General features: G+C 41.5%; 1 protein-coding gene across 1 annotated transcript in view; it reads right to left on the reverse strand.

Annotated features, from left to right (window-relative positions):
• The window catches only part of JAZF1 (JAZF zinc finger 1), a 321,212-nt gene that overhangs the window by 48,091 nt on the left and 245,441 nt on the right, over positions 1-27,680 (reverse strand). Inside the window, exon 3 of the mRNA XM_046668768.1 lies at positions 3,151-3,347. Within this exon, the coding sequence (XP_046524724.1) occupies positions 3,151-3,347 (197 nt within the window). The remainder of the gene's footprint in view (positions 1-3,150; positions 3,348-27,680) is intronic.

Genomic DNA, 27,680 nt, shown 5'->3' on the forward strand with positions numbered 1-27,680 from the left:
ACAAGGTTGTAAACTATCATAATCTTAATAAAAAGTTAAAAAAAAACAAAAAAAACCCGTGACTGGAGACAACCTGGTCATACCGTCTAGTTACGGTCATCTATTTCTGAGGACAGCTGTATTACTCTGTCTTGAGCATCTTACTCTGACTTTTAAAACATCTTACTCTAGACTTTTAAGTACTATGAATAATAAAAACTTCAGAACCCTAAAAAAAAAAAAGATGAAAACAGAAGATTCTTCTAGGATTTAGAAGCTGCAAAACAAATTCTGGTTCCAAGAATACCTAAGAAATACTTGAAACTCTAGGATGAAGTTGAGCTCTGATTCCTTCTAGTCAAGACAGTATATTTTAAAGTATATTTTATAAATGAAATTTTCCACAAAATGACTATTACTTCTGGACCAGGAATGCACCTTGAATATGGAATTTGGAACTGAGTGAATTTAGGAGGTAGAAACATGGAATACTATTTATAACCTGGCAGTGAAAGTGACCAAAACCACATTAGTCAGGCAAAATAAGCTGATCTCTCTAACTACAGGTAAAATAACATTTCAAACATTGAAAAATGTACACAATCAAAATTGTACAAGGTAGGGCTTTAAGAAACCATTTCCCCTGCTAATTTTTGATGTTTACATGGAATGTTCTTCAAGCAGCAAATAACTTACCAATGATCTTGACAGACGGAAAATGATACATCTTTACCACAACATAAATTAATTCTCTTAGTGGGAAATTGTTAAAATAGGCAAGGTGTCAGAAAGATTTCTTTATGTCTGAAGGAAAGGAAATGATTCCATTTCTTCCAAACATTCTTACATGAAAAATAATAAACTCTCACTTTTAAACTGTCTTTATTTTCATGGGGTTCTAAGGCACCCGCTGCTAATTGGGGCAGTCATGGTTATCTGGTGCTGGCCATGAGTCGGTCCATACCAGGTCAGTTATAAAACACACCCCCATATGAAACTGCCGCCATAATTCATATTATATATGAATAAATATTCATAGAAATACCCAGAAAAGAGGATCGCAGAATTACAACACTCTCACGGCATTCCTTAGATTTACACAGTCAACGTTATGTGAAGATCCTGGGAAGTAAATCTTCACAGAATAAAATATAAAGGAAACATGGTGACCAACCTAGGGAAACGGACGAATGCCCACGGCAAATGAACCGATTCATCCTCTACGGAATGATCCTGAGTCTGTTCATGAAGCAAGCAGTTGAAAACTCCAGACCACAGAGACGGACAGTGACTGAATGCTCGTGCATACGTATGCCATCACATTTGACTCTCACACAAAAACCTTTCATAATGGGTACTACTAGCGATTTGTAAACAGAGAAGTTCAGGTAGGAACTCTGGCCAGACTGCCTCCCACGCCTATCCTGTCTTCAGAATGCCCAATCCTGACAGAACACAGGGTGTCTGTCAACCAGGAGTCCCTGAGATACCCCTAGAAGAAGAGCTCTCATAACTAAGTCAACTAAGTTCGGGAAACTTACTAAATCCTCCCCTTGGAGAATAACAACGTATATTAAAGTCTTGCATTAAGGAAACCAGTTTACCTTTGTTTAACCTTTCCTCTCCCCAAATTTATTAGGGAATCCCTTTTTCCCAACTACTATTTTGTGAAACGCACTTTGAGAAATACTACTTAAGTCACCTCCCTCGATGGGAGATGGATGACAGAGAAAGATATAAACTGTAAGAGAAAATAAACATTTTTACCCATGGTCAAGGGGGTGATGCTATGGAGATGATGGTGTGATTCTAAGTGGCTTCTTTTCGCTCTTAGGATCAACCAGAATTTTTAATAGGACCCACAATACACTGGTCCTTGCTGACATCCTCAGCCTCATCTAACACCTAGCCATCTGGCCAATTTTCAGTGCCTGGGCCCTGCCAGGCTCCCCTCACAGACACCGCACAATGCTGTTCCCCAGCTACACACTCCTCCTTTCCCTCTTTACCTATTTGACCTCTATTTATCTTTCAGGGGAAGCCTTTCCTGACCTGGTGGGACTCTCTCTGGATACTCTCATATGACTGAGTCCTTCTATGTAATACTTGTCATGGTTACAATGTTATATTTGTTGGTTAATAGTATATACAAATATAATTGGCATATTTATTAATTGGTATATTTATTGACTAATGCCTGTCTATATGCCTACTAGGGAGAAGGGAAATATATTCCCTGCTTCTCAGATGGGAAAAATTGGAGGAGGGAACATTCCAGTGTCTTTCTACTGTCTCTACTCACTCCTGCCTATGGAGGAAGAATGACTTAACAGACCTCTGAATGGGCAGCAGGGACTGCGCATGCTCAGCTCTGGGCCCAGGGTGCACTCTGGTCTGCTCCTGCTCCGAGTAAGCTCAGAAGGGCAGTCTGGGAAATAAGGTAAATTCATGGAAGACATACTAAGAAGCCCAATGGTTACAGATCCAAGCTCCATTCTGTGGTCCAGCTTTATGCACTAATAAAGTTGATTTTGATCTTCACCTCTGACTCCTATTTTCCAGTTGCTTCCACGTTTTGGAGGGGAAGACAAGAGTGTGCTCTTTGGCACCTAGAATGCCAACATCTCCCACTAGGCCCAAGCTCCTTCAGGACAGGGCCGGGGGCTCCTTTGGCTCACAACTGTAGCTCAGTGCCTGGTGCACAGGAGGCACTCTAATTTTTTTAATTAATCATTTTATTACGGAAAAAATTTTAAATAAGCAAAAATAGGGAGGATGGTGTAATGAACTCCTATGTACTCACACCCAGCTTCAACAATAATCAACCCATGGCAATCTTGTGTCATCTACTCCTCCATCTGATGGAAGCAAATCCAAGACATCGCATCACTTCATACATAATGAATGGCAAAGACTTGAAAAATACCTATAATACCATTATCCCACACATTTATAGACAGTAATTTATAAATATTTCTTCAATAACGAATAGATGAATGAATCAACAAACGCTATAGAGACCAGTAAAGGGTCAAAAACGAGGTGGGTCTGAACCATCATCTGTCCCTGGCCCCCTTCTGTCCCCAGCATATCATATCATATCACACACACACACTCTTCCCTTGTGTTCCCCAACTCCCCAGCCCCAGGTGGTAGGGTCAAGCCACTCACCTGTTGGAGTGCTGCTGCGGAAGGAAGAGGAGGGGGTGATGGGCGGGGTCACGGGGGGAGTAAGGCTTCCACTGCTGTGGCGTGGTGGAGTGGACACATTCCCCCGAGACACTGAGCTGGACAAGGTCAGCGAGAGCTTCGGCTGAATCTTCTTCTTTAGGGACTCCTGCTCTCGGCGGGCAGCATCCGTCATGAATCTGCAGCAAGAACAGAAGGTAAGTAACCAGGATCATCTACAGGGCATGAGGAATTACGACAGTTAACCCGAGTCTGACAGATGCTCCACCCTGGCAGAGGGTTCACAGATCTGTCTCACTCTCAAAAACTCACAACAGATTCCCTTTTCCTCCATGATGAAATTATCTTCCAGCTTGTTGTTTTAAGCTTCCTCAGAGTCAGCTCCATTTCTTCCCTATGCAAACCTTCCTTGTGGGAAACTCATACACACGGACAACTATCTGTACCTACTGCAGTGCCTTCGGTTACAAGCTCTCCTCTCTCTTGGAAGGTTCTCTCTCTCAACCCATAGAAAGCCCATCTATTCTCAGTCTCCCAGCCACTCCCAGGTAGAGGGGGCCTCCTTCACCTGTAGGTCGGTAGTGTTTATTGTTTGTACCACCTTACTGCCACTTAACATACAGGCCCCCATGAAAACTCTGATTCTTTTGTGTATTACTCTGGATTCTCATATTGCTATTGGGGTTTTTAAATTTTTCTTGGCTGACTGAAGGTCTTGTCTCCCAAGCCATTAGCTGAAAGGAAAGGACTCAAGTCCCCCTAACCGTTGCCAGCACACTGCCAAGGCCCCTCAGTAAACATTTACAGAATGACTGAATAAATATGCACACGCAGATTCAAAAAGAAGGGAAGAGAGCAGTGCAGGGAGAAAGACCGCTAAAGATCTGTTTATGTTGTGATTTTATTACTCATAAAAGGAAAGGCGACTTTTCTCAATAGTTTCACTTTGGTAACTTCAAAGTTATTTTGTCAACATTTCTCTTACGTTAGCAATATTCAAACTTTGTTTTTTTCTCACTGTACAATCTAACAGCTCATAAATTCATGTAATACAATATTCAAAACAATCTTTGAAATAGTATCTCTTACCTAAAGAGCAAACATCTTTTTGTATTACAGTCATGCGCCACCTAACAATGTTTCGGTCAATAACAGACTGCTTATACGACAGTGGTCCCACAAGATTAGTACCATATAGTCTAGGTGTGTAGTAGGCTGTACCATTTAGGTTTGTGTAAGCGCACTCTACAATGTTGACACAATGATGAAATCACTGAAATACACATTTCTCAGAATGTGTCACCACTGTTACGTGACGCCTGGCTGTATTGACAGGCAGACTTTGCTAGCTGCGTTTTTGAAAACTGTGATGGAAAGCCTAGTGAATAGAATGTATACAAGCATTTAGGTAATAAAAACAGGCACCTATGCCCACTACCTAGGCTAAGAAACAGAACACAAGCACGCCCCTCAAGTCCTCTCTCTACCCCGCCCTCCCATCAATTGTGTTTTAACTATTTTAATATAATTCATCGTAAATGAATTCCATCACACTTAAACATGGTATTTTATCCAACCCATTTCACATCCTGCCTACCAAATTCCTTAGTATTTGTCTTCATTACACTACGAAGTTTTGGAAGTCAACAGAAAGTTCCTGATAAAAGCTTAGAGTTGATCAAACACCCAATGAAACAATATCACAATATTGTTACAGTGTCTTAAAATGTCTACTTTTATACTTGGAACATGGATGGCACATTTCTTGAATGGCTTCTGCAATACAATCTAGACATATAAAGTGGATTTTACATGCAGAACTGAACTGTAATAAAGCTACATGCTTTGCCTTGAGCTCTTAGGTTTTCTGCTACAAGATGGTGATGATTTGAAAAGCAGAAAGGAACAACCAACGCAAAACAGAATTGTTTGTACCCGGGAGCCAGGTACTCATTTATTTTCAGATGCAAAGTGGGCTCTACTGCTCTTAAAACTGTTCCCCCTCCTCATGAACCTCTGCTCAAAATATGGGCTCTCAGAAGAAGCAAGGAACTAGTGCTATTTTTTTATTATTCTGAGTAGAACTACTAACTGGTGTAGTGATGAGTTTATCAAATTGGGGTACACAGTGTGCCGGGAAGTGGGCAAAACCACAAGATAAACATATTTCTTCTTCCAGGAAGACCACTGTTCTCAATGTAGGTAATTCAAGTTAGTTTTTAAAATAGTCAAATAAACACAGGTACGCTATGGATTAGAATGAAAAATTTACAGCTTGCATCTTAGCTAAGAGCACGGGACTCGGAGGCAGGCAGGCCAGGGTTCAAGTCCTGGCTGTGCTACTTACTATGTGGCTTGAGGCAAGTTGATACACCTCTCTCAATCTCAACTAATGTTATTCTCCGTAAAATGGGACTAAGAATTGTGGGTAAAGGGTTAACATACATCTCTTCCCTTTCTGTAGGAGAATTTGATCTTTGGTTAACTCTGGTAACCCACTAAGACAGTAGGTCAACTACGTTACTAGACAACACTCCTTATGATAAGATTAACCCCTGACTGGTAAATTGCATCTCGACTGGGAGGAACAAGGAATCATCCATACATACCTGATAGGAAGCTGGAGCTTGGGGCTTCCTGAGTGTGGTGAGCTGTTCCCGAGGCATGTCCCTTGCGGGGAACTGGGGAGTATGCCCAGGGAGTGTTACAGGAGCTCTGACTCCTCTTAGGGCCAGGGCAGCTCCCACCCCTGCCTGAGGGGTATCTCGTCTCTCTGCATCTCAACAGGATGCCCTGTACCAGAGAGGACTCCACAGAAGGCCTGATGCTGCCCTGATGGCAAGCGGTGGCTCTGCCCACCTTCCCTCTGACCAGACCCAGCAGCCTCCGGTCATCTTTTAAGTCTGAATCTAGGAAGATCACCCGCTGGTGGACAGGCAATAATAGTGCCACCTTCAGAGAACTACAGCGAGGATTAAGTGAGGTAGCAGTGCCTGTGATATAGGAAGTGGCTCAGAATGTAGAAGCTGCTATCACCATATAACAGCTTTATAACGTGGTTTTATCTATAGCTTCCCATCTACCTTACTTAACTCTGAGTTTGTTGTTTATGACTCTGAAAGCCCCTGCTTCATACCTCGTGTGTAGAAGAATGGATTGTGGAATGGCTGATAGGGAATCAGCCCAGAGAGTGTACATATAGTGTCAGACAGAAATTCTTGCCAAAAGAAAACAAGAAGAAAAGAGAGAGAGGCTTCTTCATGTCATCTCTCACTCTGGTTAAAAAGCATCAACAGCTCATGCTTTTTACTGTAAAATAAATACTCTCCTACAGCTCAGATATAAAACAACAACTATGAACAATCACAACAACGCACCCATGCACATCTCCCACCTTTACCCCAACAGGGGTTTGGTCAGTTATGGACGGCAATCTATTTTTGGCTTATATCTGCTAAGTGCTTTCTAGAAGTGAGAATGAGGCACCATGTTAAAAGCACTAAACATGAAACTCACAAAGCATTTCTGCCAGCCATTCTCTCTCTCCACCCTCCTTCCTCCTCTCTTGGATTGGTGGTTATGAACTTGTAGCTACACCCATAAATCATGGCAACCTTGCCGAACCAAGATACACACCTGCACAATTTATTTCTGGTGACAACATACATGCATGGGAGCATTAAACACGTACACCAACTCCTTGGGAGCGTTGGTGAAAATTTACCAGTTTCTCACTGACAATGTTGCATTGCGCCATTACTTTACCTGCTTTTTGAGACTTATTAAACCCTAAAGCTTTAAAGCAATGTTCCATCAATATAACTGTTTGTTGAAAGATGGGCAGATTCCCATTGGTAAGGAATCATTTGGGGAGACAAGTTTATAAAGAACCTGATGAGGCAGAGTATAGGCTATGATTGTAGCCAAGATGAAGACTTGAGTAACTTGGCTTTGACCAGAAAACCAGACAAAACCATTTTCCACCATCAAAGGCAGCTGTACTTTGACACATCCTTGAAGGACCACAGCCTAGATCTTTCCATGGTCAGGATTAGAATGTTCCCCCTGTATTCTCACTCGGAATGAGACGGGCAGAGTTCAGGTTTAGGAAGTCACATCACTCTGTGGTCTGATGAGTTGTTCTCAGTGGGTTTTGACATGATTGGTCATCTTTTCTGAAGCCCTCAGTAATCACAGCCAATACAAGGTCTTAGAGCAGGAAGAAACTAGATAAGACACACCATCTAATCTGACACCCCATTTTTCACAGTAACCAGGAACTGAGGTGGAGTGGCTTGTTCAAGGTCATTCTTTTTAAAAGATTTTATTTTTTCCTTTTTCTCCCCAAAGCCCCCTGGTACATAGTTGTATATTCTTCGTTGTGCGTCCTTCTAGTTGTGGCATGTGGGACACTGCCTCAGCGTGGTTTGATGACCAGTGCCATGTCCACGCCCAGGATTCGAACCAATGAAACACTGGGCTGCCTGCAGCAGAACGCACGAACTTAACCACTCGGCCACGGGGCCAGCCCCTCTTCAAGGTCATTCTACTGGCTAGTGGCAGAGCTGGCATCAGAGAAATAAAGCCTCAGGACTGGATCAAACACTCCTACACTCCACCATGTAGCCATCGGCACGTCAAAGAACTCTGAGTTTCCTTGTTTTTGCTTCAGGAAAAGGTTTTCTGAGTTAAAAGCGTTTAAGAAGCTGAAGCTTAGGGCCTGGGAAAATGCAGAGGGAATCCCTCTTGGGGGTTACATGTGGGCAGTGGGGTGCTTGGGAGAGCATGAGGCCTTATCCTCTCATGTCAGCCAAGTTCTGCGTGTGGGGCCGCTTGTCTCCTGGGGGGCCCTGAATGGAGCCCCCCGGGGCTGTGATATGGAGGAAGCCTGGCTGCGCCCACCTCCCCGAATTCCTTCTGCTTTGTAATGGGAACTGCTCTGATCTTGCAGTAGGAGTGCGCTGGAGGGGGCTCCGACAGGCTTGTGAGAGCTGATGGATAAATTTTCAGAGATTTTGTGAGCTAGTTGTTAACCATGGCCATTATTAAAAATTAAATTATGTGAACTTATAACGAAATATATTGAAAACAAAGGTAATCATACTCAAAGCTTATCAGTTCTTATTTTACTCTTATCTACGTTATTGAGGTTACCTACGTTGATACTGCACCCGTTTGGGAGAATTACTATACAATGGCGCGCTACTGCACATCTCTTCCCAACTCTGTGCTCAGTGACGTCACCTGGGTATTGACGGCACCTTGAAATTGACTGTGGTGGGAATATTTACACCATGAAAATTGGTAAATACTACAAATCAGGGCTTTTTTCCTCCCCTAGAGGCAGTTGTTAAACATTTACCACTACACTTTGTAGTTATTATTTTTTTTAATGTGGAAAAAAGCATTTGAAGTGCTAAAGGAGCTAATTGGGGAAGGGATAAAGAATGGATAAGAAAGGCTTCTTTTCCTTTTTAAAATTATAAAAATAATACATCTTACTAAAGAACACTTACAGAAAAATTTTTATGGATTTGTGATGTGTTTGAAAACATTTTTTAAAATTATGGAATATATATACAAAGGAGTATACATATTTACAAGCACAGTTTAAAGAAAAATCATAAAATGACAATCCATGTACTCAACACTCAGCTTATAAAAAAAAAATCACAACTTTTGAAGTTTCCTGTATAAAAAGTTTTTTCTTTTCTAAGAAAAGTATTATCCAGATACCACTACGGTTGATTTTTCAGGCTGTTTTCCTTTTAGTATTGCTTTTCTACACATAGAGAAAACTGAGTATTTCTTAAAGGAAAAAAAATAAGTCACCTGAGGGTTCATTCACTGTTGACTAACAGCCTGGAAATCTGCGGTCAGGCAAAGACATGTTTTCATTTTGAAACCAAAACTGCCGTAAGATTAATTTTAACTTTCCTACAAATCAGAAATGCCTAAGTTACTTTAATTTAATATGGTCATTTGTAGTAATATTTGTTATTGCTTGGGGAAGTACATATTCCTTAAGTAAATTTTCAAGACTCCATTATAAATCTTTTAAATCCTTAGACCACAATGTTCATTCAGTCTGACATGTTGAAGGTGGAAACATGAATATAACACCACAGGGGGAAAATGTCAAACTGCTGGTCCGGGGAGACCAGTTTCAACCACAAACTCAGGAAATTTACAGAGTTCGCTGGAACCCGGGCAGAGGCCCCACTGCCACCTCACTCCACGGCCAAACACCTGAGCCCAAGTGTCCTGCTGGGGAAAAACCACTCGGCTCTGGAGAGCCCGCCGATGGAAGTGACCACTCGAAACTCGAGTCTCTCTCAGAAAAACTTGAAAAGAATCCAAACTCCGAGATGCATGGTGTGGTGTGGTTTGCTTGTTATTATAAGCCTCTGGAGAGGGCGTGTGGTCCAGAGGCCTGAGCCGCGCGTCAGGAGGCCTGTTCTGGGGCGAAGAAGCGGGTGGCCTCTGGCAGTCCCAATGCTCGCCATTCTGGCCCTGATTTTTCTACTTGTTAAAATTGAGGAGTTTTGGTTTTATGGATCTATGAAATATATCATCCCTAGGCTCCTTCCCAGCTCCAACAGCCAATGATTCCAGCAATAGCATCGTGCAGTGTTTTCCAAACTTTTTTTACCTTAACCCATTATGAGAAATGCATTTAGGGGCCGGCCCCGTGGCCAAGTGGTTAAGTTCGTGAGCTCTGCTTCAGTGGCCCAGGGTTTCGCCAGTTCGGATCCTGGGCGCAGACGTGGCACCGCTCATCAGGCCACGCTGAGGCGGCGTCCCACATGCCACAACTAGAAGGACCCACAACTAGAATATACAACTATGTACTTGGGGGGATACGAGAAATGCATCTCATATTGGGAGTCTGTATACACATACATATAATTCGGTCTGCAATCTGTAATTTTGCAATCTCCCAAGCTCTGAAAACTGGAAAATTTCTTAATAAGTTTGGCAGCAAAAGTCATTGGGAAACAAACCCTGAGGTGAACCACTTAAAAGGCTATTTACACCCTGTATCTATTGTGTCTAGTGGGAATAGTCAGATGCTTCACTGTGCTACTATTAATGTGTGTGATTCCAGGGGGCTGCCCAAACCCTGCAGGCAGTGTTATGAATTTGCAATATTTGTACTGTCTTACCTTTCTGAAATCAGAAAAGTTATGAATTATGAAATATATTTGGATGCAAAGATAAAGAATTTTTAGGTAAACATCAAACAAAAGTTGCATGACACCATCCTTAGTACATGTGATATACTGTGATATTTTTCTAATCTATTTCATTTTAACAGAATATCCTGGTCACGACCACCACACTGACTTCTTGACCTACTAACAGGTCGCGGCCTGCAGTGTGAAAATGTTAGTGTAGCCCTTAAGAGGGTGGGCTTTGGAGGTAGACTGCTTAGATTCTAATCTCTGCTCTCTGCTCTCCGACTGTGTGACCTTGGGCAAGTCACCTAACCTCTCTGTGCCTCAGTTTTCTCATCTGTCAATGGTGACCATAGCAGGTCGTATCTTACCGTGTTGTGAAGTTAACTGAGTTAATACAGGTAAGCACTTGGAACAGAGCCTGGCACTTTATGCTTGACAAACGTCAGGTTCCTGGTACCATAACGGATGTGAACAACACTTGTTCAGGAAATCCTAACTCACAAATCTTTCATCCCTGACACTTACACCAGCAATTTGGTTACTTCTAAGCTGAATTACTGAGTATTAGGGTAAGTACTGCCATCAGAGTCCTCTTGATTCTGAAAGCAAAGAGCTACCTTGACTGATTCTGCCGGCATTTATTAAACTACTGCTGTAATCATAGGTAGATTCAAGAAGGTATTTATAGTAGCTGGAATACAAACAGAAGGCTGTCCCTCTCACTAGGGACAACATGCTGGGGGGCCATCTATAAACCCACACACCTGCTCTTCTTTACTTCTCTGCCTTGGTTTCTTGAGAAGAACCAAATTATAGAAAGTCTTTTTAGCAGGACAGCCAACAGGAGACCATCCGCGCAGCTCGCCGATGAAAAGATGTCTTTCTACGCAGTTACAGGCTGCTCCCCACTTGGAGATTCATGAAGTTGCATGAGGCCCTGACGTGGTCCACAACCAGATCCTCTGGACAAAGCACCGCATCCCACTACTTCATTTGAAGTTCAAAAGCTTTGTTCTGCTTTTACAATGGCCTTTTGGGCATTGCCATTTTTCAGTGAAAACAAGTTTGTGAAACCCAGAAAGCCTTTGAGAAAAGCTGCTAGGAGCTGGCAGACAGACCATGAGATTCTAAGCACTCCTAATTCTGGTCACTCATTGCTCCACACAACGGGATTTTTGACCTGGCAAGGACACGACTGATCTTCCCAGTGGAAAGTACATTACGGATTTTTCTTTTCTCTGACTACTACTATGTGCAATCCAGGACAACGATGGACAGAAAGCCAGTAAGGAAGCAAAACAATCTGCGGGACATTGGACTGGAGGCTGTGGGAAATGGCCACAGGAATAATGGGTATATTTCAGCATGCAATCATGTGTGGCCCACACGTCAAAGGATCTGGCGGCTCTAGGTCTCCATGTAATGATGGCTTTCAGAATGCACATCTGCTAAGAAATTCATGAGGCGGGTCTTCTCATTTTAGCAGCAACTTAAAGCCACAGTGAAGTCGAAGGAGTATTTGGCTAAAACAGCTGGCCAGTGAAACATGACCAGCAAGCAGCAGTGGAGGGATGGCCTGTCTGCATCCTTTCATTAGTGGAAGGACCTTTTCTGGTGATCTGGGAACTTAGTAAATGGTTTTCTTTTCAGTAGACAGAAGAAAATTTGGACTCATGAATAAAACTAATTTCAGAAAGCTTCTAGTAATGTTGTGAATAACCGTATGTTTCACTTCACATCCCAGAGCTATTTTGGACTTCAGCATCTGAGGCCTGTAGTGTGGATTTTGAAGGTTCATAAAAATTTTTGCAGTGTCACCAAAACTCTGAGCCTCTTTTAACATGCAGCTATTAAAATTTTAATGCAAAATAATAAAACTAAGAGCAGCACCAGGAAAAAACCCACACCATCTGGTCAGATCAGTTTGGCACTGAACTCGTAAGGGTTTGTGTGTGTGTGTGATTTTCATCTGATATTCACACAGGTTGTGGGCATGATTTGTGAAGCACCCAGCCCATGAATCAGATATTGTTCTTGGGTGCCAAACCAAAACTGACAGATTTATTGCATCAAGTGAGACATGATTTTTTTCTTTTCTTTACTAAGTTTATATCAAACGCATACAGAAGGATATAGTTCCTGGACTTTGAAGTGTTCCAGTCTAATTTCCACAAAATAAATTAACATGAGGGCAAGCCAATTTCATATCAGACCTTGCAGCTAATTTTTCTTATAAAGGTTCACTTTATTTTTGGGGACGGAAAGAGAAAAAAGTAGAGGGGATTAAGAAAAAAAGAAGACAAGATAAGAGGTGCTCTTTTTCCTATTTACTCTCTTGACAATCATATTTTATTTATTTTTTAAGGCAACTACAGTTAATTTATATTCTCTATGTATACTATAGCTTGAATATTCTAAAACTTTTAAAAATATTTATTTAATAACATTGGGTTGCTGATTTTTACATTGCTAAGTGGTATACCTTATTTAACTACTATCTATCATCACCAGCCTCTCTTTAAAAGGAAAAAAGCCATTTAAACATAAAATATAAGAAGGACGTAATCTTGGAATAAAATAATCCTTTCTTGAGAAAGACTGTTCTTTATTCTGAGATTATGATAACAATAGAAGGAAGGAAAAAATGTACTTAAAATTTGTTGAGATGCAGAGAAGCTACAATAATTTTATCATTTTATCATTATTTTGTAACCACATCATATGTACACTGTAATATATTGTTTATAATAATAAAATTGTTTATAATTATTCTATAGATACAAATTATTAAAAATATACAACTTTATTTTCTATCATTGCCATTGCTAAAAATTCAATTTCAAGGAATGTTGACCAAAATGGAACTCTATTTAGGAGGAATCAGTTGCCATATTCTGGGCAAACTGAAAGAAGTCAAATACAAGAGCACCCAAATTCAGTAGTTTCTCCTTTCCAAGAGCTGAGAGAAACGGGGAAGAGCTGAGTGTCTTCCTACGGCCAGACACACAGAGGGCCGGTGGGGCGCTGGATGCTCCCTGGATGCTGGCCCTGCACACTTTAGGCTATTTGGAGACGCAGACGAACAGAAACAGCCTCATGAACGGGATCATTCAAAGACTAGCAGCTGTTGTGTGAATAGTACTTAGGAATTACTTTTTTTTTTTTTAAATCGGTAATCTCTTTTCTGGAATTTCAGCATTCAGATGAATTCACGTTCCAAAGCTGAACAAACAAAATCCTATTCCTGCATACCATTACTTTGAATACTTCCAATAAACACTGGGTATTTTCTCATAACTAAGGAATAATATAGTCAATGTACCTCAATGAAAGCTTTGGTTCAGGTTCCAGCAACCACTACTTTAAGCCATAGGTTGGCATAAATTATCAATGAAGCAATTAATTTTGATTTACATGGCCTGAATAGAATAAACCACAGTCTTTTTCATCATGAATGCCAAGAATAAAAGCCACTTCTGAAAACTACACCCACAAATCTTTGGTTTGGAGGTCAACTGGAATATCCCCCGCCTGGCAACCCTTTGTCATCCTTTCTATTCCTTTCCATCAAATTGGGAATGCCTATGGCTACTTCTTACACATGGTTTTCATTGCTAATTTGACATCCATGTAAAAACCAATGAACAAAACAAAGCAGTTGCATTTCACGAGGTTTTGTGGTACAAAACTACAATAAGCTTTGAGTTTTCTTGTTTTGCCTCTTCTGGAAACAAAGTAAATGAATTATTTGAGGTTTCAATGTAAACTGCTAATGAGATGATGCATAACTCTCCCCATAAGCTGGCAGAAGTTTAAAAACGAAAGAAAAAAAATCCCTGGAGTTTTAGTTCCAGGTCAGTAACAGCTGTGAACACAGCCAGCAGTTGAAGTCTAGGTTCTGGAAGTGAACTCCTAATCTGATTTCCTAGGTATTTGAGCTTGGGCAAACTATTTACCTTTTCTAGTCTTGGGATCATCATTTATAAAACAGAGGTAACTCCAACACCTACCTCATAGGGGCTATTGTCAAACGCATGAAAAGCACTTGGCCCAATATAATACCCTATAGATGTCAGGGGGCCACTCAGAGTCTTAGCATTTCCATGGAGGTTGGCCTTATGCTCCTGACTCTCATCCAGGAATTATGATAAATTGTTTATAAACATCACAGTCATGTGATTGGCTAATTCCTAGATAGGAGGTCATTTGTCGGGGGAACCTATGCAGTCCACAGATGGGCTTGGATAGATATCTAAGTCTGGGATCAAAAGTCTCCATCTTTCTCTGACGCTGCCATGACCTTCCACCTAGGTGAGCTCTTCTGACCAGGTGGGCTGGTGACAGTCAATATTTAGCTAAAGACAAGTGACTCCGAGTGAATCTAGCACCAGGGGATGGGGTGCACTGGAGGGCTCTGGTTAATGAAACACTGGGTTGAGAAAGGGGAGGGGAAGCAAGTGTGATGGTAGAGGGTTCTCAATGTCAGAGGAGGTCTCAAATAGGTAGGGTCTGTTTATGCCAGGGATGGCATATCCAGTGCCTCTAGTGCCACTTATAGCCCACTCTGCCCATGGAAGGCATCACTAATCGATCACAGCACTTTTGCCTGTGCAGCTTCTGCATTCAGCCTTAGACTCTTCCTCATCACTGGGCCCTCGGCAGCCACTATCCACTGGTTAAGGCGACACACAAACTGAAAATTCATGCCATCTCTAACTTACACATTTCCCCTATATCCACTGACATTTCCACTAATATGCCAGCCTGGGCACATCTTAACTCAATTGGTACATACTTTACTCATTCTCAGAAAACGAGGGAGCAAAGATGGCAGACAATAAAGATAATACTCAAGACAAACAACTGACTATGTCTAAGACGAGACTCGCCCTCAAAGTGAGGCAAGGATATTAAGCACACACTCAGATAACTGCATCTATTCGTGAATACAATTATAAGTCCAACTGCTCATTCAAACTTACTTTTGTGTATATATGATTCCCTTACCGAGTGGCAGTCAGTAGATTAGCAATGTTTGGGAACAGAGTGGCATCAAAAAGCAATTTTCTTAAATGGATAAATCCATTTAGGCAGTGAAACTATTTGGAGGCAAAGTCAGTTCCACACACGGGCTGTCCCTTCACAATGTATACATTTGTGGGTATCACAAGCTTCCAGACCTCAAGTTTCATGGGCCTTGGTGGCTGATTTTTTTCATAGTGATTTGTTTTCTTTTCATTGCAAGAATTCTGTTAATCTGCTTCTGGACTAAACAGCTTAATTTTCCCTGTTTTCCAGGAGGCTGGCACCTGACAAATGTATTTGTTTCTTCAGATAAACACACACATCTGAGGACCAAATAATCATTTAAAAAAAATGATAGAGCTGTGAACTTCCATTTCTCTTCTTCCTGCTTGAGTTAACCCAATAACTTCGTGAGGGCGAAAGGTACTCGGTAAACTAAACATTGGGGGCAGAGAGGATGAGGGGGTTGATGAGGTGGCAATTTAAACTTTTTGTTAGAGATCATTTCAAAAACACATAAAACTAGAGAGATTACAGGAACTGCCACATTATCAACATTTCTCCATCTTATTTAAACTTTCTCCCCGCCTCCTCCTTTTTTAGGCCATGATTACTGATCATTCACATATTTCTCATCCTGGGTTCATAGAATCACTTCAGAAACATATAGGATAAAAAAAAAAAAAAAATGGAAGAAGAATAAGAGGGAAGGAAAAAGAGAACAAAGGGAGAAAAAGGAAAATTTTCAACATAGCCCCTGGGAAATACCTAATGAGGATTCAAAATTAAGATGGTTCAAAATTGAAGCGTAACTACGTGATCTCTTTCTCTCTCACACATGCACGGCTAATCTATAATGCTTGCAAAGATTGAGCACTATTTTACAGAGTACATGTTGTTGAAGGACACACTGAATGTTTATTAATTTGGAAGATCTGCCAATGCTTCCCAGCTCTTCCAGCCATGAGGGCCCTGTTACAATGTCGAAGGGTACACTGCTTTGAATATCATAACGGTCCTTCTGATGTCCTTTACGTTAGGGGGGAAAAGGAATAACACAAGACTACCATTCTGTATTGCTTTGAAATGAATTTGTATTTTACAAGGTCCCCTAGCCATCTTTGCCCCGATACCCCAAAGTGGGAATTTACAGGTTAGTTGGAAAAAAAAAAATTCAGAGTATAGATGTGTGTGTATGTGCCTTTAAAATTTTCAAGAATGTCACTGTACTTAACTGCTAATGAAGTGTTTCTTGGAAGGGCCCCCAGCCCTTGTGTGGCTTTACAATGAGCAGCCTTCATTTGCATGCCAAAGGCATGCACTAATCCTTAGCATCAGCTGGATCCCAGAAATACATGTGCCCCCACAATCCTGTTTATCCTGCTGGTTTATTTAGCAAAGCTTTTTTTCACAGAGAGTACAGGCCCCCATTTCAGGCCAGCCAACCTGATTATCCCAAATCCCTAATTAGTGTAATTAAAGCTTTAATGGATTGCAGCCAGGATATAAACCATGCAAGCTCCCTTTTAAACTCGTTGCTTCTTGGGTGTGCCGGACTGGTCCATGCCAGAGGGCTTCCTGTTGAGGGACTGAAGGCCCTGCTCTCCCAGAAGGCCCTGGACACCTCTGCACCCAACATCCGGGCCATTTCTGATGTCCAGGGATCCTCTTCATCAGGTTCACGCATACAAGCCAAGCTGCCCCCCTCCCCAAGTGTCCTCCGAGGCAGACGGGACACCTCTCAATGCTCCTATGGATGCTAGCCTCATGAGGATTTTTCTCTAGTCACTACACTCTGGGAAACAAGGCTACTGCAATAACTAATATAATTTCAAGCAACCTAGGAGAATCTTGTTAGATCCTTCAGAGGACTCTTGTATTAACCCTCCTGCAGAGAATTGCTCAGAACTTTTCCAATAACCAAACCCCAAAGGCCTATAGCTTAAATCTGAAGTTTAGGTATTGCCTACAACATGCAAACTGAGCCATTCTTAAAATGGCTCCCGTGAGTGTTCACAGTATCTAAGCTTCACATGGATATTTGGAAGTTAATATTAAAGAAGGGATAAGGGGAAAGGATCTATGATTTTAAAAACACCTTTCAGTATGTACTACGCTAGGTGCCTTATTGACTACTACCTTATTATTGAATCCTCATAACAACCTTGTCAGGGGTTACTCTCAGTCCCATTTCACAGATGGCAAAGTTGAGCCTCAGAGACATTAGGTAGTTTGGCCAAGGACCCATAGCTAATAAAATGCCATAGAAAAGATAGAAACAAAAACGTTGTAGATAGGATGTCCAATCCAGCAGTCATTAGCCATGAGGCTACAGAGCACTTGAAATGTGGCTAGTGCAACTGAGCAACTGTATTTCTAATTTTATTTAATTTTAATTAATTTTAATTTAAATAACCACAGGAAGCTAGTGGCTACCGTATTGGATAGTGCAAAACCAGAACACTTCCATCATAACAGAGAGTTCTATTGGACAGTGCTCTTATAGCTGGAGAAATGGTCAGTTCTGGATATGCTGGGTTTGAAATGGTGGTGGGACATTCAAGGGGTGCAGACAAACAGGTCAGCAGTCCATATTTGGAGTCATTCACCCAGAGAGGAAAAAGCAGGAGAGCAGGCAGGAGAAAGAGGGACGAGGGTTGAGAAGAGAAACTTTGGGGAAACGCCTACCCTTTTAGACGGTAGGAGGAAGAGGAGCCTCCAAAGGCCTTGAGAAAGAGAGTTCTTATACTTGTTTCAGGCTTAATAATTCACTTCTCCTCTTATATTTTTAGATGAGCATTTGAGGAACAGATATATTGTTTGAGATTGAAGATCTGCCTTTTGTAATGAAAAGTACATGTATTTATTCATTCACCATTTTGTGCAAAGATGACCTCCCTTTGAAAGGCACACCCTCCGGCTCTTGGTACACTATGTGCAGAACAACATTAGCACAGGCACAGCATCACAGGGCTTTGACGCAATGTGCAGGAAATCGTTCAAATTCAATTTCAAACTGTCCAGAAACCCCCTTAATGATGAGATCCCAACAACTTGCCGAAACAAAAGCTCTGACGCAGGTCCCTGCTGTGGAAGGGTACTTTACGATGACTTTCACTTAAACTTCCCTTTCAGTTGCCTGGGGGATTCTTCATGAAGTTATCTGATCCTGTATTTCTTACTGTGTAACCAAAGGCACCTGGAGAAAAAGTCCAATCCTTCTCCTTATTGGGAGTGAAAAATCCGCTCGTGATGCCTGTGCAGTAGGAATTTTACTTTACTAAGATCTGAGACCAAACTCTGCTTTCCCTTGGAGAGAGTGAGAGAAATTCTGGACCAGCTTACCCCCATATTCCTTCCTATGGAATGACAGAGTCTAGAACTCCCACTGACTTCAAAAGGAAATTCTCACCCACCCTGTAAATGGAGATGGGTGATGCAGAGTGGGAGGAAGGAACGGGGTTTGAAAAAGGTATTAGGGAGGCAATAAATGAGCCTGCTAAGATTAAAGTTATAGTTAAAACAAAAAACTTGAAATTCAGAGTTCTGAAAAGCCCATTAAAACATTTCTAACTTTTTTTCCTATATAATTTACAATGGGGCTTTGGTGACTACTCATAGCGCCAGTGGCCCTAAAACGCACAATGCAGAATTTGGGAGAGAAGAATTCTGGGAATTAAAATGCATGACGCATGCAAACAGAATGCCAGTGTTGCCTATTAAAACTGGGAAAAGACTGGAGGATGCCCAAATTTCGTTCCCATCCTCCCCCTCCTCACTCCTGATGGGTATACGCAGTGTTTGCAATCATGGTGCTGAATTTACACACAGCCCGCTTTTGCCTCGTTTATGCAATTAACTACACTTTCTCTGTGTCTGCATCACTCCCTGGGAGAACATGAGGAATTTGTGAAGAGACGTTATATCTTTCAGGTTACCTGGGAGCCATTTAGTGGGTAATTCACCAAATGGAACCCCAGCGCCTATGAAAGAGTTAATTCACCTCTTGAGGGTCCCCAAGAATGTGCCTCATCAGGCCTAATAGGACCAAAGGGAGGTCATTACAGAATAGCTTATATGATTTTTTTTTGATAACTAAATTGACTTTTACTGATCTTTTCAATTTTAGAATTTCCACCACCACAATGCAATGCATTGTTAAGGGAAAAAAAAGAGAAAACGAAAAAAATAGGAAGGCCATACATTTTGGACAAGTAGGACAGGTGAGGAGAGAATGGTCTAAGGCCTGGCTTTCCTCATTCTCTGCCTGTAGGCAGAAGAGAGGAGGGATGTGGACAGGGAGACCTGTCAAGAACAGAGCTGGCTGGGCAGGCCTGGGCAACCTCTGAGGGGTCCTGAGGATGCTGGGTGGTCAGAGCATTTGCTGCACTAAGAATGGAAGCCATTTGCTCTCTTTCAGGCTGGGTCAGAGCTCAGCTCAAACCCTTCCTTCCTTTCCTTCCCTAGCCTGCTTGAAATTTCCAGAAGAAATTCAGCCCATCTGTGGGAGCCCTTTCAGACGCCTCATTTCTTTTATATGCAACCACAGAGAGACCTTGGCCTCTTTATTTCTGACCTACCCTCCTTTTACTATAATTGAAGGCTCATTTCTCTCATTCATTCTCAGCAAGGTTGTTACTTAGCAGGGGCTGTGGTGCAGAAAAACAAAGGCGGGGACTGTAGGCAAGACCCGAGTCCTGCCCTTCCACACGCTCATTAAAGTCCTGTGATCACGTTTTTAATCTCTCTGGGCTTCAGTTTTCTTATCTGTCAAATGGGGTTTTATTTACTCATTTGTTTATTTCCAGCAGTCCTGGAAGAATGAAAGGTGGCTTTCCAGGATACATAAAGTACAATCAGATAGAATGAATGGTAAGAAGGGCGGAAGAAGTAAGGCAAAAGCAAGGCTGGGGACATGGCTTAGAGATAGTGATGGGGCTAAAATAAATTGGGGCGAGAATGCCCTATTACATAGTTGCTACGTGGGTTGAATGTTCCTGAAAATCCTTGTAAACTGGAAAGTTCTGAACAAATGTAAGGAGTTGCTCCCAACATTTTCAGCAGCTACTGAGCACAGGCCTGTATGTACTGTAATTCCATTTAACAAGTATTTACGGAGGAACATGGGCTGAGGGAGACACGGGGAGTCCCTGTGCTCCAAGAGCTGCCAGCAGTCTGGCGTGGGGAGTCCAAGGGAGAGCATGAATGACTCTAAAACAGAACGTGGGGAGTATTTTAGGAACAGGATGAGGCCGAAAGCAGAAGGCGGCTGCGCGTGGTGGGACCAGGGTCTTGGATATTATGAACTGCGTGTGCTAGCATGTTACCCTCAGCTTCCGTTGTTTATGTCTACACGAATTCTGTGTACCTTGTGTTTCCAGACTGCATTTCTGACTCTCTCATGTGTTAAGCATGACTGCCAGGAAAGCAGCCCTCACATCCCTTACTAAAAATGGAAAATCTTGCTCACCAGCCAAGGATGAGAGGGGCGCGTGGCCAACATTGACCTCGACATTCTTACTCATTTACTCAGTCTCCCATACAGACGTACTACTTCTTAAAAAGGATGGGTGATATTAATTTCATTTTCACATAAGGGTCTTTTGGAATCTTATAAATCTGTTCAACCTTGACTCCATCTCATGTTCAACATTCTCATAGAAAAAGGGCCTCAGAATTTCCCAAGACATGCAGAGGGCTGCTGTGTCTACTAGAATCTCCCCCTCTGGTGTGCTAATGGAACCTATTTTATTTGTGGCAGTAACTAGGGCACCTTTTACTTTAAGTAAAGAATCTTAGCTGGTGAAGGAAGGAGCCCTAGCTCTTAAGCCAGATTAGACTCAGCCTCAGTAACCACTAAGATGGCAACTGCCCGCCATTTTGGCTACAAATTACCGTTAAGAGTTTACTATCAGGACAATCCCTTCAAGCAGGCCCTATTAAAAAAATAATCACCATCTGCTAGACTCCCTTCTTTTTTATTAAACTGGTCATTAATTACTGGTAACAACTAATTTTGTTTGGATTTTATTGAGTAATTATAAAATAAACAGGGGAGGATATCAAGCTCCCTGCCTTGCTGAGGGCAGGAATTCTTCATGATGCTACGTTTCAAAGGGGGGCTGTAATAAACCACCAAATTCCATTTAATATGGTAATTATAATTCTCAAAATGCATCCTTCCTGTGGTTAACGAGTGTCTTCTTTCAGCTTAGCTCAGCCTGACTTCAGCCTGGGTCATTAAATAGCAAACTAGTTTTCACCCACTGGTAACAATAGATCTTTCATGGTTTATTGCCTAATTAATTGAGGTGCATAATTTGATCACTACAACTTTTTACAAATTTCATATTCTAGGTGTCATATAACAATACAATATTGTAGAGTAATTAAAAATGGAGTGAGTTTTGATGTTTTGATTAGAAGAGGTTTATTATCCTGGATAAGGTAAAGTGCAAACTTTTACTAATGTTTTTCAACTACAACATTTAGGTTAAAACATTTGAAACAGGCCATTAACTTAACATGCTCATCCAAAACAAATCATAACTCATTTCTTTTTACTGCAAAAGTAATTGAGTAATGAATAATGAAAATCATCCCACTGAAAAGGGCAGCAAATATGTTGACTTTATTATTAATACTCAATTTTGGTTAATAAGGCAGCTATTAAATTTGAAACATGATGGACTTGATTTATTGACTTATTCAAGATAACAGTGAAATATTATCTGGTAAATACTAGGGTTCTTGCAAGAGAAGATCTGATCATGAAACAAACTGGAATTCAACTGAAATTTCAGTTCATGTTTAGAACTATTTGACCTCAAACCTCTTATCACTGTACCTCATGTGTCTTAAAAGAGTTTCAATTGTGTGTGTGTGTACACAGGCACGCATGTGTGAAAGAGGTAGGGGGAGGGACCTACGAGAGCTTTGCACATCACTGTGCACCCTGGTGAACTGGAATTCTCTAGTGAATCAGTTTTGGTTTGGTGGTTCTTAGACTCTAGCCTAAAGGAGTTCATGATAAAATACCAAGGAGACGTCAGTTACACCTAAAAGCTGCTCTGTAGCCTAAGTATCAAACACAAGATTTTAGCGATGGTTCAGGGAAAAGAAAAAAAAAAGGAAAGGGATTAATGCAATTTTTTCCCCTCCTGTAAATAGGATTACAGTTGATTCTTCAGTTATCCACAGTAGTTCTGTTCTATAAAGTTGCCACAAACACTGAATTGGTGAATACTGACAGTGGATTAGTGAATACTGAGCTACTGTGTTTGGGTTTACCAAGAAATTTTAGTGAGTAGTGAATGTGCAAATATTGAATCCACAAATGGGGAGGATTGACTGTCCCTTAGACCACAGGCTTTTACTCCTCATTCACCCATGTATTATACACTCGTTCCTCGGTATCTGCAGGGGATTGGTTCCAGGACCCTGACAGACACCAAAAGCTGAGGATGCTCAAGTCCTTGGTATAAAATCGCACAGTGTTTGCATATAACCTACACACATCCTCCTGTGTACTTTAAATCATCTCCAGATTACTTATAATACCGGATATGCGTAAATGCTATGTAAATAGTTATATTGTATTGTTTGGGGAATAATACAAGAAAACAGTCTGTAGGACATGTTCAGTACAGACACAGCCATCACAGCCTTTCAATGCGCAGTTGGTTGAATCCAAGAATGCAGAACCTGAGAACGCAGAACCCATGGAAACGGAGGGTGGACTGTTTTTGCTCATCTACTGTAATTCTTTTTCACTTATAAGACAATCTGGCCCTTCACGTAATGGTATGGGCCAGAATACATACCTTATTTAGTAAAGCCTGAAAAATTAGAGAATTACTAACTTAGAAGATTTAGAATAGTAATTAGAGCTTCAAGTAATATATATTTTGGGGACATTTCAAGTTCTTGTCAAATATTTTCTTATTTATCTGCACATTTCAGAGAACAGCTTCATTTCACACTCAGAGATGTTAACTAACATCTTGGGTGTGTAGAGCTCCACACCAACAGTGACATTTTTCTTTTTTTTTTCTTTTCTTTATTTTTTTTGAGGAAGATTAGCCCTGAGCTAACATCTACTGCTAATCGTCTTCCTTTTGCTGAGGAAGACTGGCCCTGAGCTAACATCCGTGCCCATCTTCCTCTACTTTATATATCGGACGCCTACCACAGCATGGCTTGCCAAGTGGTACCATGTCCGCACCCAGGATCTGAACTGGGGAACCCCAGGCTGCCAAGCGGAACTGTGCACTTCTCTGCATCACCAGGCCGGCCCCAACAATGACATTTTTGATATAAAAGATTTCTTGTCTGTTACCTTCATGGGAAGGATATTCACAACTTAATCTTACAGGTGACATGTAACACCTCTATCTAGGAGAGTTGAAATTCAATTAAAAAGTTTTAGTAGTTATAGTAGGATCTGGGCCAGAGATCACAAACTGATGGCCTAGAGAATGCTAACTTGAAATTAAATAATGAGATTTCGTGTGACAATCCAGACTTCCATATTCTCTTGGAAAATCAGCAGCTCTGGCATCACTGGGCCTAAATTCTTACACAGCAACAATGAGGAGAAAGCAGAGAAGCAGCCTGCCCCACATAAGGGGCATGGGCTCTCAACGTCACTCCCTATTTTTCTAGTACCCAGCCAGCTCCACTCATTTACGTCATTTGTCTGAACTTCTGAAGCACTTCAATTTCCTATCTCTTGCCTAGACATTCAAAACTTCAATAAGACTTATTCGACAAATATTTACTAGATGTCTACTGTGTGCCAGAGGGTCTCGCTTTCTGAGAATACCCAAATAAGCCTCCCTCCAACTTGGAGAACTTGAACTAGGTAGAAAAACCAATATCTATACAGACAAAGAAGTAACGAACACATCAGTGAGTCTCAACTAGGGAAGGGAGGAAACGAAGTTTTAAAATGTATGAAAAGGATTTTGGTTGGCAAGAGATAATAAAAATCAGATTCCTCCATGAGGGAGCTGCACACATGAATGAGCGGGTTGGGGCAGACATAAGGCAAAGAGCCACGATATTAGATGGCATTTGGAGGATGTGCTGGCTGTGAGAACGTCACTTTAATTACTTGGATAGGAAGAAGCAGATTTGCTTTGGTAAGAGTTTTTCTTGCATTGTTAAGATGGACACAGAGGGCCTCTTGCTTTGTTACATGCCTTCTTTGAAAACAGACTAAGATCCTGTGATGGGTTTTGAATGGCCTTAAAATAGTTCTTCAAGGCCCAGCTGCCCCTCGGAACACATATAGATCTACCTGCAAAGGCGTCAACTTATGACCTAATGACCACGTCATCATTCTACAGTTCACAGCTCACTTTGTCGATGTAGTCTTAAGTCTGTTCTAAGGAGGGCCTGGCTATGCAGGGGTGTGAGCAGAGACCTATCCACTTTTGCTCTGGAATTGAGAGAGTGGGGCCAGACCACACATTTGAGCTTGTCAAATACCTTTTTTTAAAAATCTGGAGCTCTTCCTAACACTGAGCTGACTGCAGAGTACAAAAGAGGAAAGCTTTGACAGATGAGCAGTAGACAGCTGGAGAATCAATGAGCTAACCGAAAATGCTACTTTGTTTTTGTTTTTGTTTTGAGGAAGATTAGCCCTCAGCTAACATCTGCTGCCAACCCTCCTCTTTTTGCTGAGGAAGACTGGCCCTGAGCTAACATCTGTGCCCATTTTCCTCCACTTTATACTTGGGACACCTAGCACAGCATGGCATGCCAAGTGGTGCCATGTCGGCACCCAGGATACGAACTGGCGAACCCCGGGCTGCCGAAGGGAAACATGTGCACTTGACTGCCGTGCCACCAGGCTGGCCCCTGAAAATGCTACGTTTATAGCCAAAGGAGTCGCAGAGTAGAACAAGCTAGCAGTGGGCAGTGATTCAGGTCTCTTTGATCCCCAAAGAAGAGATGCCTCCTGAGAACTGTGGCAAATCAGGGAGAACACTGCTGGGGAATATAGTGGAACTTTTGTTCTGCAGCTGGGATGCTTTTTGCTGCAAGTCACAGGGTTAATACAGAATTTATTACCTAAAAAAAGTGTTGGATAAAGGGTAGTTCCAGGATGGTTAGTTAATTCAGTAGCACCCAGAACTCAGGTTCCTTCCTTTTGTTTTATCATCCCTGGCATGCTGGATGCTCATCTCCTGGTTGTAAGAAGGCTGCAGCATCTCCCTCTATCACATCTTTTCATGGAGACACAGTCCTTTTTAAAGACATGAGGAGCTTTCCCAGAATGCCTCACCTCACCCTCCAACCTAGCATATTTCCCCTTATGTCTCACTGGCTAGTCTTGCATCACAATATTAACTTGCCATCCATCAGTGGCAAGGAAAATGAACTGCTATCATTAGCTTAGATCAACGTCACTGATTCAGATCTGGCGTAAAACCTAAGAATCTGCATTTCTAGCAATTTCCCAGGTGGTACTAATGCTGTTGGTTTGAGAACCATTGAGCTTAGCCTATTCAAGATTTATCACCTGAACAAACCCAGGGCCCTTCCAGCAAATGAGAAGGGAAGGGACAGTTTTGGGTGGAAATCAGCAACGGCAGCTACACATGCTCTTTACAAAACATGAGTCTGTTGAAACACTGCTCAGAGTACTTGCAGGTGGGGAGCCTGAAGAAGACTAGCAATCTGTATTCCCAGTTTTCTAGACAGAAGCTGAAACCAAGCAAAACTATTTTAAAATCCCTAGAAGGTAAACTAGAGATTAACAAGCTATGATCAGCTCACATGAGAGTTTTATTTAGTGGGTATGCCAAGTGTTGTATTCTTTCTAGAAATTTCACAGAAGGATGTGGCAGTCACTGATACTGTTCCCTAAGTATGCTCTGGCTCTCCAGTTTCTGGGCACACAATAGGGCCATGGCCATGTGACTTGATTAGGCCAGTGAAATATACATGGTGACGTTGGCTCACAGCAATACTTCCTTTTGCTGTAGTGATTATAGAACATGGGTCAAGATAAAGCCTTTATCAGACTAGGTTCCAGAGTGATTAAAATGAGCAGAGCATTCCTCGTGAGCCTCATGGGACATGTACAGTGAGCAAAAATTAAACTTGTGTTAAATCATTGAGATTTGGAGATGATTTGTTACAGCAGTGTAATCAAGCCCATCCTGACTAACAAAGTATATAAAATTTTTATACTGCATTTAAGTTATTTTTTTCTTTTTAGCTGAAATATCCCTTTTTAAAAATTCCTAATGATCCTTCAAGCCCTGGCTCTATTTGTTCATCAGCACTCTGGTCAACATTTGTCTTGTATGGACACCAATTCCAACTATAAGAGGATCACAAGGTTCAGTACTTGGTTATTTTATAATTGCCCATTTTTATTGATATCACTTCACTGATTAGATGGGAGTCTTTTAGAGAGCAGAGATCATGTCACAGACATCTTTGTATCCTCTTGAACAAAGGAGGAAAATTAGCAGTTTGCAGACAGAATCTAGTTGAAGAATGGAGCTGCCAATAATTTACAGTATTTGAACTTTTCCATTTATTATTTGCACACAATCAGGCAGTTGTTGAGCATGTTTTGCCTGCAGAGTTATGTGGGAAATGTGAAAGCAGAGTTGCTTCATTAAATGCTGCAATTTTTACCACCTAGAGAATTTCCATTTCTCTGAACAATTTTGACTATATATTGGCCTGTTTACTCTCTCTTCCCCAAATGAACTAAGGAGTGGAGAGAAAACAGTGGTGACAATTTAGGGGGAGAAATTACCTAGTGGGATTTAAAATAAAATGTGGAGAGCTTACATTAAATTGCTGCTTAAATGTGGGAAGGACATTGTTGAAAAGGAATGCTCAAGCATGTTTCAAGTTTCATTAATATCAATAATCTGAATCTGGGACTTTGTGAAGGCACCCGGCTTGGCCCTCTGTCTTCAGATCTTTGCTTTCAAGCACGCAAAGTATCATAGTTCTTAAAAGCAGATGTTAAGAGGCTGACAAGGTTATCTGCTTAGTAAATGATGGAAGTAGCATTGAAACACAGATCCTAGAGAATGGGCAACTTTAACTACTCAACATAGGTGGGTGGACTATCCCATCAGGATGGGATATAGTTATACTTTGCAGAATTACAATTTTTGGGCTCTCGGGAAGCAGAAATATTTTGGGCCTGGCCCCAAGTTGTGAACAGGAACTAAAACAGGAAAATTGGGGGAAGATAAACCAATAAGGAATAAAGCTCATAAGTTAATCGTGCTCAAACCTGTGATGAGAGTTTAAAAAAATCTATCATTT

Source organism: Equus quagga, chromosome 8 (assembly GCF_021613505.1).
Source record: "Equus quagga isolate Etosha38 chromosome 8, UCLA_HA_Equagga_1.0, whole genome shotgun sequence".
Classification (NCBI taxonomy): domain Eukaryota; kingdom Metazoa; phylum Chordata; class Mammalia; order Perissodactyla; family Equidae; genus Equus; species Equus quagga.